Source organism: Chiloscyllium plagiosum, chromosome 7, assembly GCF_004010195.1.
Source record: "Chiloscyllium plagiosum isolate BGI_BamShark_2017 chromosome 7, ASM401019v2, whole genome shotgun sequence".
NCBI lineage: Eukaryota > Metazoa > Chordata > Chondrichthyes > Orectolobiformes > Hemiscylliidae > Chiloscyllium > Chiloscyllium plagiosum.
Window position 1 is genome coordinate 34259383 of NC_057716.1, and position 15840 is coordinate 34275222.

At 43.4% G+C, this 15840-nt stretch overlaps 1 protein-coding gene across 3 annotated transcripts in view; it reads right to left on the reverse strand.

The window, feature by feature from the left end:
• Window positions 1–3788, reverse strand: part of LOC122551461 (caspase-8-like) — a 73802-nt gene extending 70014 nt beyond the window's left edge. Inside the window, exon 1 of one of the 3 annotated variants that reach the window (XM_043693399.1) lies at window positions 3685–3788. In XM_043693399.1, coding sequence (XP_043549334.1) covers window positions 3685–3719 — 35 coding nt within the window. In that variant the 5' untranslated portion in view covers window positions 3720–3788. The remainder of the gene's footprint in view (window positions 1–3684) is intronic. The other 2 variants (XM_043693398.1, XM_043693396.1) reach the window with 2 other exon arrangements.
• Window positions 3789–15840: the final 12052 nt, after the last annotated feature.

Consider the following 15840-nt stretch of genomic DNA (forward strand, 5'->3'; position numbering starts at 1 on the left):
AAAATGTCAGTGTCAAGTCGGTTGTCATTAATGGAGATGGAGAGTTCCAGGAAGGGGAGGGAGGTGTCAGAGATGGTCCAGGTAAATTTAAGGTCAGGGTGGAATGTGTTGGTGAAGTTGCTGAATTGCTCAACCTCCTCGCGGGAGCATGAGGTGGCGCCAATGCAGTCATCAATGTTGCGGAGGAAGAGGTGGGGAGTGGTGCTGGTGTAATTACGGAAGATCAACTGCTCTATGTAGCCAACAAAGAGACAGGCATAGCTGGGGCCCATACGTGTGCCCATGGCTACCCCTTTGGTCTGGAGGAAGTGGGAGGATTCAAAGGAGAAATTGTTAAGCGTGAGGACCAGTTCGGCCAAACGAATGAGAGTGTCGGTGGAAGGGTACTGTTGGGAACGTCTGGAGAGGAAAGATCGGAGGGCTTGGAGGCCCTGGTCATGGCAGATGGAGGTGTAGAGGAATTGGATATCCATGGTGAAGATGAGTCATTGGGGAGGTGTAGGAAGAGGTGTCCTCGAGTTGGTGTTTAGCTTCAGCGGTGTAGAGGTCAGTGCACCAGACTACCACTGCGCCCCCTTTATCCGCTGGCTTGATGGTGAGGTTGGGATTGGAGCAACCGATGCTCCCGATGCAGTCTCCTCTACATTGGGGAGACTGGGCGCCTCCTAGCAGAGCGCTTTAGGGAACATCTCCGGGACACCCGCACTAATCAACCACACCGCCCCGTGACCCAACATTTCAACTCCCCCTCCCACTCTGCCGAGGACGTGGAGGTGCTGGGCCTCCTTCACCACCGCTCCCTCACCACCAGACGCCTGGAGGGAGAACGCCTCATCTTCCGCCTCGGAACACTTCAACCCCAGGGCATAAATGTGGGCTTCAACAGTTTCCTCATTTCTCCTTCCCCCACCTCACCCTAGTTCCAAACTTCCAGCTCAGCACTGTCCCCATGACTTGTCCGGACTTGTCCTACCTGCCTATCTTCTTTTCCACCTATCCACTCCACCCTCTCCTCCCTGACCTATCACCTTCATCCCCTCCCCACTCTCCCATTGTACTCTATGCTACTTTCTCCCCACCCCCACACTCCGCTAGCTTATCTCTCCACGCTTCAGGCTCACTGCCTTTATTCCTGATGAAGGGCTTTTGCCCGAAACGTCGATTTCACTGCTCCTTGGTTGCTGCCTGAACTGCTGTGCTCTTCCAGCACCACTAATCCAGATTCTGGTTTCCAGCATCTGCAGTCATTGTTTTTACCTTGTATCCAATCCAAGAGTAAATATGATCAAAGAATTGAAGGTGCGGCTCAAAGATTGGTGTGGGAGAAAGTTCAAGTCAGGGCCACTGAAACCAGGCCTGGGGAAAGATGGAACTTTCCTGTTGGGAGGGGGCTTCATCTGAACTGTGCTGGGCACAGTGTTTTGCTGAGTCATATAAATAAGGCAGTAGAAAGGGCTTAGCGAGTTTTGAGAAGATTTGTAGCTCAGGTTGAGGTTCTGGATGTAGGTTTGCTCACTGAGCTGGAAGGTTCATTTCCAGATGTTTCCTCACCCTACCAGGTAACATCTTCAATGGGCCTCTGGGCGAAGCACTGCTGATGGTTCCTGCTTTCTATTTATAGGGCTTCAAAGCAAATAGGGGAGATGTGATAAGTTAAAGAGAAAGGGAACACAGTGATGAAGGGTAAAGATACAAGATAAGCAAAGTGTGACAGTAACGGTCAGAGGATGAGTACATTGCAGATTGAAAGAGATTGAGTGCTTAGTGGCATGGTGTAAAGACAACGATTGCTCCATCAGCGTCAGCAAAACAAAGGAACTTGCCATTGACTGAAGGGGACACCCCTGATCTGCACCCATGGTGTTCAGGTGGAGATGCTCAAGTTGCTGTCAGTGATAATCACCAACAATCTGTCCTGAGCCACCCACATTGATCTGACAGCCAAGAAAGCACAGCAACATCTCTACTTTCTCAGGAAGCCATAGGAAATTTGGCATGTCCACAAGCACCCTTACTAATTCTTGACAGATGCACCATAGAAAGCACCTGATCCAGATGCAGGAGACAACAGCTTCGCTTCACTTGGAGGTCGCCACTGATGATGTTACCTAGCCAGGTAATGAAACGTCTGGATATCAAACCTACAGCTCAGCGAGCAAACCTACACCCTAAACCTCAACTTGAGCTACAAACCTTCACAAACCTTGCGAACACCATGGGATGGCAACCCGGGTTCAATTCCCGCCTCAGGCGCCGTCTATGAGGAGTCTGCACATTCTCCCAGTGTCTGCGTGGGTTTCCTCCGGGTGCTCCAGTTTCCTCTCACAGTCCAAAAATGTGCAGGTTGGGGGAATTGGCCATGCTAAATTGCCTGTAGTGTTAGGTGAAGGGGTAAATGTAGGGGAATGGGTCTGGGTGGGTTGTTCTTCGGAGGGTCAGTGTGGACTTGTTGGGCCGAAGGGCCTGTTTCCACACTGTAAGTAATCTAATCTAAAAAAAACTGCTCTTCTCCAGAACTGCAGAGTCGCGAACACAGCCCGATGCATCATGCAAACCAGCTTTCCATCCATTGCTTCAATTTGTCCTTCCACTGCTTCAGGAAAGCAACCAAGATAATCAAAGGTCCCTCACACCCCGGCTAGGCTCTCTTCCACCCTCTTCAGTTAGGCAGAAGATATAAATTTTTGAATATGCATTCAAACAGATTCAAGAACAGTCAATTAAGGGGAAGTAATGGCCTAGTAGTATTGGACTGTTAATCCAGAGATCCATATAATGTTCTGGGAACCCGGGTTTGAATCCTGTCATGGCAGATGATGGAATTTGAATTCAATAAATATCTGGAATTAAGAATCTAATGATGACCATGAAAGCATTACCAATCGTTGGGATAAAACTCATCTGGATCACCGATGTCCTTCAGGGAAGGAAACTGCCATCCTTACCTGGTCTGGCCTATATGTGACTCCAGTCCCACAGCTACGTGGTTGAGTCTTAACTGGTAAGAGAAAGGAAAGGTCATGGGGAAGGGTAAAGACACAAGATAACCTGAGTATGACAGTCAGGGTCAGAGCATGAGTATATTGCAGATTGAAAGAGATTTCGGGATGAGCAATAAGTGCTGCCAAGCCAGCAACACCCTCAAAGTTAATCTCTCTCTGTGGCTGTAATCTGCAATCTGTTTTGTTCCCCGATGGTACAATCTGCCCGGAGAGCTTGCAAAACAACACTTTTCACTGTACCTCAGTAATGCGACAGCAATAAACCAAACTTTCAAAATTCGAAAGGCCAAAGAGTGCAATAAGGTCAAATTCATTGGTCATATTAGATATGAAACATTGACGGGAGTTCGCTCTCAAATTGTGGCCGGTGTTGGACAAACTCAGAAATCACGCGACACCAGGTTACCCTCCCAACAGGTTTACTTGAAATCACAAAAGGTTTAGGCTGCAGGCGCTGGGTGGAAATTCCAATTTCCCGGGCAATTCCCACGGCGGGTGGATAAGCGTCAGCTGAGCCGGGATTTCCACACGGTCACTTCTCCTACTCTAGTCTGCGCTGCAGAGGTGACTGTTGGAATCTCTCTGGGTCACACGTAAAAAAGTTCCTGGATTTCAGCGCTGTCTTCGCCCATGAAAAGGGCTGGGGGCGCTAGGAGCTGTCGCTCAGTGTGGTATGTCTCACCGCGGCATGTCCCTCCTTGGAAGGAAGAGGTTCATTTCAGTTCCCGGACCAAGGCAAACAGCGAAGACTGAGAGCTCTCAGTGAACAGCAGCTGAACTCTTGTCTGCAGCCTTTCTGCTTCGGATTTAAACGGGGGGGGGGGGGGAGTGGATTTTTTTTTTCAAATCTTCCTGTTGTTTTCAGTTATAAGTTCTTTGAAAAATCCCGATTTAATAATTGCCATGTTTCACTTTCTCTCTGTCTTAGTAACTTACTTTACAGGAGGAAAGGTTCAGCTCAAAATAATTATTGACAAAAAAAAAGACCAAGGACTCGACTTACTCCTTGCAGTGTTCGCCACCCAGAGTCCAAACGACTGTGTTCTGAGGACCCGAGAGGTTAACCCTGATTTCTCTCCACAGGCCGGCTGAGCTTTTCCAGCACCTTTTGGTTTTGTTTCTGATCCACAGTTCTTTCGTTTTTATTTTACTGAGGCCGATTACTCGGATCAGGACTGACACACAACTGCTGGACGAGTGAATTCCTGCCCGGGACTGCTCGCCTTTTAAGTAAAATGTACAGTATAGTCACGCCCAGCACCAATCTCGTGATATGATATTTCTGACGGAGCCCAGTGATTGCTGTTAGGACTGCACCCGGCAAGTGGTGGGCCGCTGGTACCTGGCAAGGTATCAGGAAGATTATCACCACAAGGAAACACCAGTGATACATGGAAAGCCCTAACATTCTGGAGTGTCATTTTTCAGAAATACAAGATCAGTTCACACCAGGACCAGTTATTTCCCATTTTATTGTTATTAAGCCATTACACCTTGTTGAGTTAAAAATCACACAACACCAGGTTATAGTCCAACAGGTTTATTTGGAAACACTCGCCTTCGGAGCGCTGCTCTTTCATCAGGTAGTTGTGGAGTATAAGATCATAGGACACAGAATTTACAGCAAAAGATTACTGTGTGATGTAACTGAAATTACATATTGAAAAAGGCCTGGATTGTTTGTTAAGTCTCTCATCTTTTAGAATGAGCATGTTGGTTTCAGTTCTTTCATATATAAATCGTAGAACTTTTTTAAAATTACATTCTCAAGTGAACTTTAACAGTTGGTGTCATGTCGGCCCAGATAATGCATTGAAGGTGTCAGCTATCCTGTGTGAGACTGCCCGTGCCACAATGGTCAGACTGATTCTAATCTTAAAAACAGACTGACAGAATCTTACATGGATTCATGCAGTTTTTGAGCAAAATAAAATGTAACTCTGCAAGTACAAATTCACCCCACAAACTTATATGTGTGTGTATGCGTACATGGGTGTGTGTGTGTGTGTGTGGTGGGGGTTATGAGTGTGAGAGAGTGTGTGTATGTGTGTGAATGTGAAGGGCTATAATCCAGGTCTTTTTCAATATATAATTTCAGTTACATCACACTGTAAACTATTGCTATAAATTCTGTGTCTTACGATTTTACACTCCGCAACCACCTGATAAAGGAGCAGTGCTCTGAAAGCTAGTGCCTCCAAATAAACTTGTTGGACTATAACCTGGTGTTGTGTGATTTTTAACTTTTGTACACTCCAGTCCAACACAGGATCTCCAAATCATTGCACCTTATGGAACAGATATGCATCACAAAACACACTGGATCCAGGACACAACACCTGTTCCTTTCCCGAGCCCAAGAGATCTCAATCAGTCAGGTTCCTGGTCCCTCAATCACTGCCAGATGAGCCTGGCTGCAGACCTCAAGTGAGGATGAGGGTCAAACAAGGCTGTGAAGTCAAAACTGTCAACGACAGGCACACATGGAAAAAAATGTACCCCTGGATGTTTCCCCTATTAAAGGGGGAAAGAAAAACTTGTCCCCACCTAGTCATAAAAAGGACCGAAGGAGACCATTCAGCCCATTGAGTCAGTACTGGTCTCTGCAATTACTGCAATACCACACTGTATCCCTGTAAGTTTATTTCTAATGATCTCCTCTTAGAGTCATTGACTGTCACTGGTCCCATACCCACAGGCAACAAGTTCCAGATCGGTACGATGTGCAGTGTAAAAAAGATTTTTTTTCTGCACATTCCCCACAGCTTTTTAAGGGATCAGTTAAAGTAAGTAGAGTTGTACAGCACGGAAACAGACCCTTCAATCCAATTCGTTCATGCCAACCATTATCCTAAATGAATCTAGTCCCACTTGCTGGTATTTAAACCTCTAAGCCTTTCCTATCCATATCCCCATCCAGATGCCTTTTAAATGTTGTAATTGTACCAGCCTCCACCACTTCACAGACACTCATTCCATACACGTACCACCCTTTGCATGAATACGTCGCCTTTTAGGTCCTTTTAAATCTTTCTCCTCTCACCTTAAACCTCTGTGCTCTAGCTTTGGACTCCCTTACCTTGGGAAAAGGACTTTGGCAATTCACCTCAGCTATTGCCCCTCATAATTTTATAAACTCCAGGGAAAACAGCCCCTGTTTATAAACTCCAGGGAAAACATTCAGCCTCTCCCTATAGCTCAAACACTCCAAACCCAGCAACATCCTTGTAAATCTTTTCTGAATCCTTTCTAGTTTAACAATATATTTCCTATAGCAGAGAGATCAAAATGCAGTATTCCAAATGTGGCCTAACCAATATCCTGTACAGCCCCAACATGACATCCCAACTTTGATACTCAATGCACTGACCAGTAAAGGCAAGTGTACCAAATGCCTTCTTCACTAGCCTGTCTACCTGTGGTTCTACCTTCCAGGGACTGTGAACCTGCACCCCAAGTTTATTTGTTCAGCAACACTCCCCAGGATGCTACCATTAAGTGTATATGTCCTGCCCTGATTTGCCTTACCAAACTGAAACACCTCACATTTATCTAAATTAAACTCCATCTGCCTCTCATTGTGGTGTACACTGAGGTAACCTTCTTCACCATCCACAACACCACTAATTTTGGCATCATCTGCAAACTTAGTAACCATCCCTCTTATATTCAAATCCAAATAATTTATAAAGTCTTTTCCCTGGGTGGGGGAGTCCAGAACTAGAGGGCATAAGTTTAGGGTGAGAGGGGAAAGATATAAAAGGGACCTAACGGGCAACTTTTTCACACAGCAGGTGGTGTGTATGGAATGACCTGCCAGATGAAGTGGCAGAGGCTAGTACATTTGTAACATTTAAAAGGCATCTGCATGAGTATATGAATAGGGAGGGTTTAGAGGGATATGGACCAAGTGCTGGCAAATGGGACTAGATTAGGTTAGGATATCTGGTCAGCATGGATGAGTTGGACCGAAGGGTCTGTTTCTGTGCTGTACATCTCTTATGACTCCATGACTCTATATAAATGACAAAAAGCTGGTCACAGGCTTCCAGTCTGAAAAATAACCCTCCACCATCACCCTCTGTCTCTTACCAAAGCAATGTACTCTGCCTGAGCAAAATAAGACTCATGTTCACATCAATTGCCCACAGGTGGTTTCCAAGCTGAGTCTGGTCATCATAACCCAACTGGAACCAAATGGAGATCTTCAGACATTGTGGCACAGGGCAACATTTGCAGAAGGTAACAGACATGATATAGGAAGATTACGGAATCACACAGACAGAAGCAGGCCATTTCATCTATCATACCCATGCTGACAGTTTGAAAGAACTGGTCAATTAGCATAATCTCCTACTGAGGAAGTCTTGTTGTGCCATGGGTAGCATCCCTACCTCTGGACCCACTCCAAAAATTGATGGCTGCAGATGGAATACCATGGCCAAACATGTTGATTGTCAATAGGCAAATCCTTCCAATTTGCCTCTGGCAGGCAGTAAGAGTGAGAGAGTCAGCTGGTGGAATCCTTACTGTATAGAAGTTCTTACTGTGCAAAACTGTCATTTTCATTCTGAATAACTACCTACACACATCTCTATTTGTTCCAGAAACTCTCCCTTTTCAAATCTTTATTATGATACCCTTTTTCAATGTTAGTCATGATTCTGTTTTCAATACTCTTTCGAGTAGCGCACTCCACATCTTCAAACTTACAGGTTGATAAAAATAATTCCTGAAATAAGGGTGGACAAGAAAGAAAAGATGTCCTATGTCTGAGTTGGAACTTAACTTCTTTGTTGACATTCTTGCCTGAGCAGTTGTTGAAAACCCATTTTAGCTACAGCAACACTTAAATACCTCACTGAAATCCAAAATAAAGCAACGTCACAGCAAGGTGGACAGAGCCCTTGAAGAAAAGAAGAAAAGAACTCAAACAATGAACTAGGAAGGTTAAAATGACACAAAAAATGTCTTTGGCATTCAGGATTAAGGAAAATCCCAAGGAGTTTTATACATATATAAAGGGCAAGAGGGTACCTAGGGAGAGGGTAGGACCACTCACGGACAAAAGAGGGAATTTATGAGTAGAATTGGGTGAAGTGGTGAGGTCCTTAATGAATATTTTGCATTGGTATTCACCAAGAAGAAGGACATGGTGAGTCTAGAGAGGGGTATGTTGATATTCTAGGATATGCCAATACAAAAGTGGTGTTGGGTGTTTTGAAAAACATTAAGGGAGACAATTACCCAGGACCTGATGGAGTCTATCCCAGAATGCTGAGGGAGGAAGGTGAGAAAATCTTTGGACCCTTGTATGAAATCTTTGTATCCTGTTTAGTCACAGGAGAGATCCCAGAGGACTGGGCATTATCCAGTGCTGTTCTTTTGTTTAAGAAGGGCACAGCAACAATCTGGGAAATTACAGGCCAGTGAACCTTATGTCACTAGTAGGGAAATTATTGGAGAAGATTCTTAGGGATAGGGTTTACTCATATTTGAAAAAAATATGTACTTATTAGTGATAGGCAGCACGACTTTATGTGGAGAAGGTTGTGTCTCACAAACCTGATTGTGATTTTTGATTTGGAGGAGCTAGTGTTGGACTGTGGTGGACAAAATTAAAAATCACACAACACCAGGTTATAGTCCCAAAAGGTTTATTTGGAGACACTAACTTTTGCAAGTGCAGCTTCTTCATCAGGGTGGTTGTGAAAAAGGACCGTAAGACACAGAATTTATAGCAAATGATTACATTGTCATGCAGCTGAAATGATATGTTGAACAAACCTAGCTTAAGTTTTTCATCTTTTAGAATGGGTTGCAGGTTTTGGTTCTTTAATATGTAAACCTAAGAAATTCTGTTAAGTCACATTCTCAAGATAACTTAAGGTTTAATAACAAAAAGTGCCATCTTAGCTCAGACAATACATTAAAGGTGTGAGGTTAAAGTCTGACTGTATCCTAATCTGGTTCTATTTCTAAAGTGGAATTTAAAAATATTATATGGAGTGACTGCCTGTAGGTTATGCATTTTTTGAGCAAAATAGAATGTATCTGCAAATATAATTGAGGAAGTGGCAAAGATGATTGATGAGGGCTAGCTGATAGATGTTTTCTATATGAACTTGTGAAATCTTTTTCAAAGGTAACTCATGGCAGGCTGATGGAGGGAGTGAAGTCATGTGGGATCCACAGTGAGCTTGTAAGATGGATATAGAACGGTTTTAGTCTTTGAAGAGAGACAGTAGCGATAGAAGGGTGTTTTTCTGACTGGAGATCTGTGACCAGTAATTTTCTGCAGGGGTTTGGGCTGGGACTCCAGTTCTTTGTAATAATTATCGATGATTTGGAGGAGATTGTAAGTGGCCTTGTTAGTAAGTTTGCAGATAACACAAAGATTGAGGGAGCTGTGGATAGTGAGGAGGATTGCCAAAGGATACAGCAGAATGGAGACAGTCTGGTGGCTTGGGCAGAGAAAGGGCAGATGGAATTTAATCGGGACAAATGCGTGATGATAAATTTTGAAATATCTAGGCAGGAGGAAAGTGTTCAGTAAATGGCAGGACTCTTCGTAGCACCAACATACAGAGGGATCTAAGTGTACAGTGGGTAAGGTGATTAAGAAGGCATATGACATCAATTGGGGAATAGAGTGTAAAAATTGGCTTGTCATGTAGCAGCTGTATAGAACTTTAATTAGGCTACATTTGGAATTTCGTGTACAGTTCTAGTTGCCACATTACCAGAAGGAAATGGAGGATTTGGAGAGGGTACAGAAATAAGTTACCAGGATGTTGCCTGGTTTGGTGGGTATTAGCTCTGAGGAGAGATTGGACAAACTCGGTTTGTTTTCACTTGAACATCAAAGGATGAGGGGTAACCTGATAAAAGTTTATAAAATTATGAGAGGCCTGGAGAGATTGGATAGTTGGAGAGTCTTTTTCTCAAAGCAGAAATGCCAATTCCTAGACTACATAGAATTAAGGTAAATGGGGTACATTTAAAGAAGATGTGAAAAGCACGTTTTCTTTTACACGAAGGGTGGTAATTGCCTGGAATGCATTGCCAGAGGAAGTTGTGGAGGTGAATACCATAGTAAATTTAAGAGACACCTTGACAGAAATATTAACTGGTAGGGAATAGAAAGAGACAGACCATGTAGAGGCAAAAGGATTTTAGTTTAGAAACGCACCATGTGTCAGCTCAGTCTTGGTGGGCTAAAGGGCCTGTGCCTGTGCTATACTGTTTTTTTTTGTTCTAAAACAAACAACTACACATTTCCTTGTTTAATCATATGCCAACATCTTGAGGCTCTCAATCTAGTAACGTCTGTAGAAATGATGCAGAAGTTCAGTTAGCAAGCCCACACCTTGAGGAAAGGGGATAGAATACAAACTACACATACCCTTGTATCAAGAATTTAAACTAAAAATTATTATATCTGACAGTTAACACATTAGTACAATGGAATAAAACTTCATGGCACGGTGGCTCAGTAGTGAGCACTGTTGCCTCACAGCACCAGGGACCCGGGTTCAATTCCAGCCTCGTGCAACTGTGTGGAGTTTGCCCCTATATCTTCAGGTGCTCCGGTTTCCTCCAACAATCAAAAGATGTGCAGGTTACATGAATTAGCCATGCTAAATTGCCCATAGTGTTCAGGGATGTGCAGGCTAGGTGCAATAGTCAAGGGTAAATGTAGAGTAATAGGGTGGGGGGGGGATGGGTCTGAATGGGTCACTCTTTGGAAGGTTGATGTGGACGTGTTGGGCTGAAGGGCCTGTTTCTGCACTGTAGGGATTCTATAATAATAGCCCTGTCCTCAAAGTCTCATGAAGTCAGGACCTAACTTGATAACAAATGACTCATCAAAACGAGATTTATTTTACTGTATGTTGAGTCACTTGAGATTTATGATAATGCACGTGATCCACGTGGCTGAAAACAGCTGTTGCACGACATAATGGTAGGAATACATTCTTCACAAGTAAATGTCAAAAGTTTCCTCAAATATCAGCTCTCACTATTTTCTACCGTCAATTCCCAGAAACTACATGTAAAGACAAATAGTGCCATCATTTCAACTGTTGGAATGTTCCTCAATACATTCCAGACCAAACTACTTTGCTCTTGGAGTGATGTTTAAGAAGTGAGGCCAGACCTAACAGAATGCTTCCTGCAGGTAAAGGTGCACTGATGTATTTTGAAAATAGACTTACAAGGTTGATACCAGAACTAATGGATTCCTGATGAAGGGCTTTTGCCCGAAACGTTGATTTTCCTGCTCCTTGGATGCTGCCTGACCTGCTGTGCTTTTCCAGCATCACTCTAATCTAAACACCAGAACTAATGGGTCTATCAGAAAAGTTTTAATAGAATATCTTGAAGACTGCAGACCTGGTAAAAGACTTAAAAGTACAAATTGTACAAACCTGGGTCGGAGGGTGAATTATGTGGCGAACATGATTTGGAGATGCCGGTGTTGGACTGGGGTGTACAAAGTTAAAAAATCACACAACACCAGGTTATAGTCCAACAGGTTTAATTGGAAGCACTAGCTTTCGGAGCGACGCTCCTGACAATCACCTGATGAAGGAGCGTCTCTCTGAAAGCTAGTGTGCTTCCAATTAAACCTGTTGGACTATAACCTGATGTTGTGTGATTTTTAACTTTGATTTGAACAAGTTGAATGAGTGGGCTAATGCATGGCAGGTAAATGTGATGTTGTCAACTTTGGTAGCAGAAACAAGGAGGCAGATTATTACATGAACGGTGATAGATTGGGAAAAGTATAGGTGCTGTGAGATTCCTGATGAAGGGCTACGGCCTGAAATGTCAATTTTCCTGCTCCTCAGATGGCTGCCTGACCTGCTGTGCTTTTCCAGCAACGCAATCTCAATTCAACCTAGGTGCTGTGAGACCTGAGTGTCATTGTACACCAGTCACAGGAAGTAGATGTGCAGGTCCAGCGATCTGTGAAGAAGGTAAATGGTGTGTTGGCCTTCACAGCAAAAGGATTCGAGTACAGGAGCAGGGATGTCTTGCTGCAATTGTGCTGGGCCTTGGTGAAAGTACAGCTGTGCAGTTTTGGTCTCTTAATCTAAGGAAGGACATTCTGACTGTGGAGGGAGTACAATAAAGGTTTACTAGACTGATTCCTGGAATGATAAGACTGATGAATGAAGACAGACTGAATCAGTTAGAAACAATATTCACTAGAGTTTAGAAGAATAGGGGGTCTCATAGAATTCTAACAGGGCGTAAATCCTGGAAGGATGTTCCTGATAACTCCAGAGTTCAGAACAGGGGTCACAATTTTAGGGTACAGGGCGGACCATTTCTGACTGAGGTGAGGAGAAATTTCTTCATTTAGAGAGCCTGTGGAATTCTCCGGTACAGAAGGTGGTTGCGGCCAAAGCATTGAATGCTTTCAAGAAGAAATTAGACATAGTTCATAGGACTAAAGGGGTCAAAGGGTATGGGGAGATAGCAGGAATAGAGGATTGTGATCAGCTATGAGCATTCTGAATGGCAAAACTTGTTCAAAGGGCCCAATGGCCTACTCCTGCTTCCATTTTCTATGTTTCTCTAAAAGGGTATCACAGGAAAGACATTGAAAAATAGTTTTATTGAGGAGGGGAATGCAAAATTTAACATAGTCACTGATGAATCAATATAGTGTTATGGTCCAGGCCAGACCCCCTCAAAACCTTTCAAGAAAGTAGCCCAGACCCTCACTTTGCATGTTGTTTTAAGTAGATATAACACAGATATTCCAGGAGGGATGCAGTTGGTCAAACCATGTAGTTTTAAATAAAGCAGAATTTATTTACAAGAGTACCAAATGAAACACAAACAAAAGAGAACAGAATACCGAATAACTTAACCTGTCCGAAAACCCAAAGATCATCCCCACTGAATGATGCTGTTCCAACAATCTCCATAAACAACTCTTGGCACAAAGGTAAAATAAAACATAGAATCTGACAGGAGATGTCAGAGAGAGAGGATCAGCATGGACCTGTTTCTTTGGGTCTAGCAGCTTCAAAACACTACTGCTCGCATGCTAGACCAAACCAGAGAAAAGTTGAGCTAAGACAACTGGTTGCTCCCCTTTCATTGTACAAGTTTTTTTTTTAAGAACTTAAAAGCCTTTTGCCTGAGACAGTATCAAATTGACTATAATCAAATTGGCCCTAAAACTCATCCAAGCACAGACTTTTCGAAACCTGCGTTTTTACGACCTCCTGAAAAGACCCAAGGACAACATAACCTTGCTAAAGGAGCAGCTTCATCACAATGGAATTAAGGATAATAAACCTTTCTGTTCTTCAACCAGAATATGGTTAGAACGTGGAACTTGCTAGCCTACAGAGTACTTGAGGTGAATAGCACAGAACTTTGAAGGGGGACTTACATATGATGAAGAAAGAAGAGGATGTGTTGACAAAGTTCGACTAAATAAAGTCAGAGAAGACTCATGCAGAACATAAACACAGTATTATGATCTCCGTCAAAGATGATCAACATTTTTTTAAGAAGAGAAATCCACATCTCCAGTTCTTTACTGAAAGATTTACTCTCCTGCTCCTCGGATGCTGCCTGACCTGCTGTGCTTTTCCAGCGCTATCCTTTTCAACTCTATCAATCTTGGTCAGAAAACCCTTCACAGCTTTGTCTTCCTCATGAAGAATTTCAGTTTTTTTTTTAATCAGCTGAATGTTGTGCATAACCAATCCCCACTGCACAGGCACAGTCTTCCTAAAGATGGCACACCTCTGCAGATCCTGCTCAGCTCTGCTTATGATGGTGTAGATCCACAAATGTTATCAACATTTGACTGCAGGATGACATCTCTCATTCAGCCTGCTTCAGCAACTATCCACTTGTGTCTTCTCAGCTTTTGTTTTCTTCAGCCTGTTTGTACGGCTCCCTATTTTTTTGTCACCTACTTTTTGAGCTCCGATGGCTCAATCTCCTTTCATATGGTTTATATGTTGGGATGGGGAAGGGATTTACTAAAGAAACAGGATTTCGGCCATGGGGAGTTAGTGTAAAGGCAGTGTTTCATCCCAAAAATACCCGACACCTTGACAGGCTTTTTTTTGCAACAGACCCCATACATCAGTCCATGGGATTATGCCCTCTGAAAGAAAAACAACACAGGATCTAAAGGAGCGTCACAATTGGTACAAATCGGTCAAAATTTCACAGCAGCCTTAACATAGTAGGAAATGTCAGGATCCTGCAAATTGGTGAATCAGGCAGACACAGCAAAGTACAGCGAAGTGTAGTGTGATATACTGAGAAAGATTATTACCATGAGTAATGTATATTAAGTACTCATCACTAATTTGTCGCTAAGCGTAAGATTTATTGCTACTGCTAAGACTAACTAGGAGGGGTGGATCTATGTGTACGATCCTTTTCAGAGGGGCAATGCAGACTCAATGAGCTGAATGGTCCCTATCTGCACTGTAGGGATTCTATGATTCTAGTTGGAACAGCTTGAGCTCTGGGTTTTGGAATGTGAACAACAGCTGGTGTCAGTGAGGTGCAACAATAAGAGCTATGTGGTCACTCCAAAGGTTCAGCATATGCAGGAAGAGAAGGAATGGATGACCACCAGGCAGTCAAAAAGGCGAAGGCAGGTAGTACAGGTGAATACTTCAATCAATATTCACTTCCAAATATGGATTAGAGCATGGTACGTCTGAGAGTCCAGTCAGAGCCAAGCCCATGGTTAAAAGAAAACCATAATGATTGGTGTTTTGGTAGTTAGGCAAGCAGACAGACTTTTCTATACCTGCAAAAATGCATCCAAGATGGTGAATTACCTCCTTGGTGCCAGGGTCAAGGATGGAATGGCACGGTGGTTAGCAGTGCCACCTCACAGCGCCAGGGACTGTGTTTAACTCCACCCTGAAGTACGTGGAGTTTGCACATTCTTGCCATATCTATGTGGGTTGCTTCCAGGTGTTCTGGTTTCCTCCCACAATCCAAAAATGTGCAGGTTATTGGCTGTACTAATTTGCCCATAGTGCCCAGGGATATGCAGATTATTCATGAGGAATGCAGGGTTGCTCGTCAGAGGGTGAGAATGGATTTGATAGGCTGAAGAGATTGCACATTGTAGGGATTCTATGATTCTATTCAATGTCACTGAGCAGCTAGAGACCACCTTTAGGGGTAGGGTGACCAATCAGCTAGCTATAGACAACATCGGAATCAATGACATTGGCTGAATGAGAGATGTGATCCTGCAGTCAGAATTTAGCGGCCTAGGTTAAGAAGAATAGCAAGCAAGAATTCAAAAGCAGTAATCTCAAAATTGCTCCCAATGCCATATGCATTGGAAGGAGGAGTTTTGAGGCATTGCGACGGGCTCCGGGAGATATGGGATCAGATAGGATGCACCTGAACAGAATCAGTTGGGACATAAATAAGAATGAAAATGGAAGGCAGAAAGTTAGTGGATCAGTCTGGAAGGCAGAGGAAGTAAAGGTGAGAGAATTATCAAAAATCTTCCAGGAGTCCTGCGATTCTAAAAAAATCTCCAAGGATTGGAGAACTGCCAAGATAACACCTTTCTTTAAAAAGGGAAACGGACATTAAAAAAAAGGTCATTTAGCTTAGCAACTGTTGTTGGGAAAATATTAGAGTCTGTTATAAAGGATAGTGGGTTTTGAGAAGATTTGTAGCTCAGGTTGAGGTTCTGGATGTAAGTTTGCTCGCTGAGCTGGATTGATCGTTTTCGGATGTTTCATCACCATACTAGGTAACATCTTCAGTGAGCCTCTGGTGAAGCACTGATGTTTCTATTTATGTGTTTAGGTTT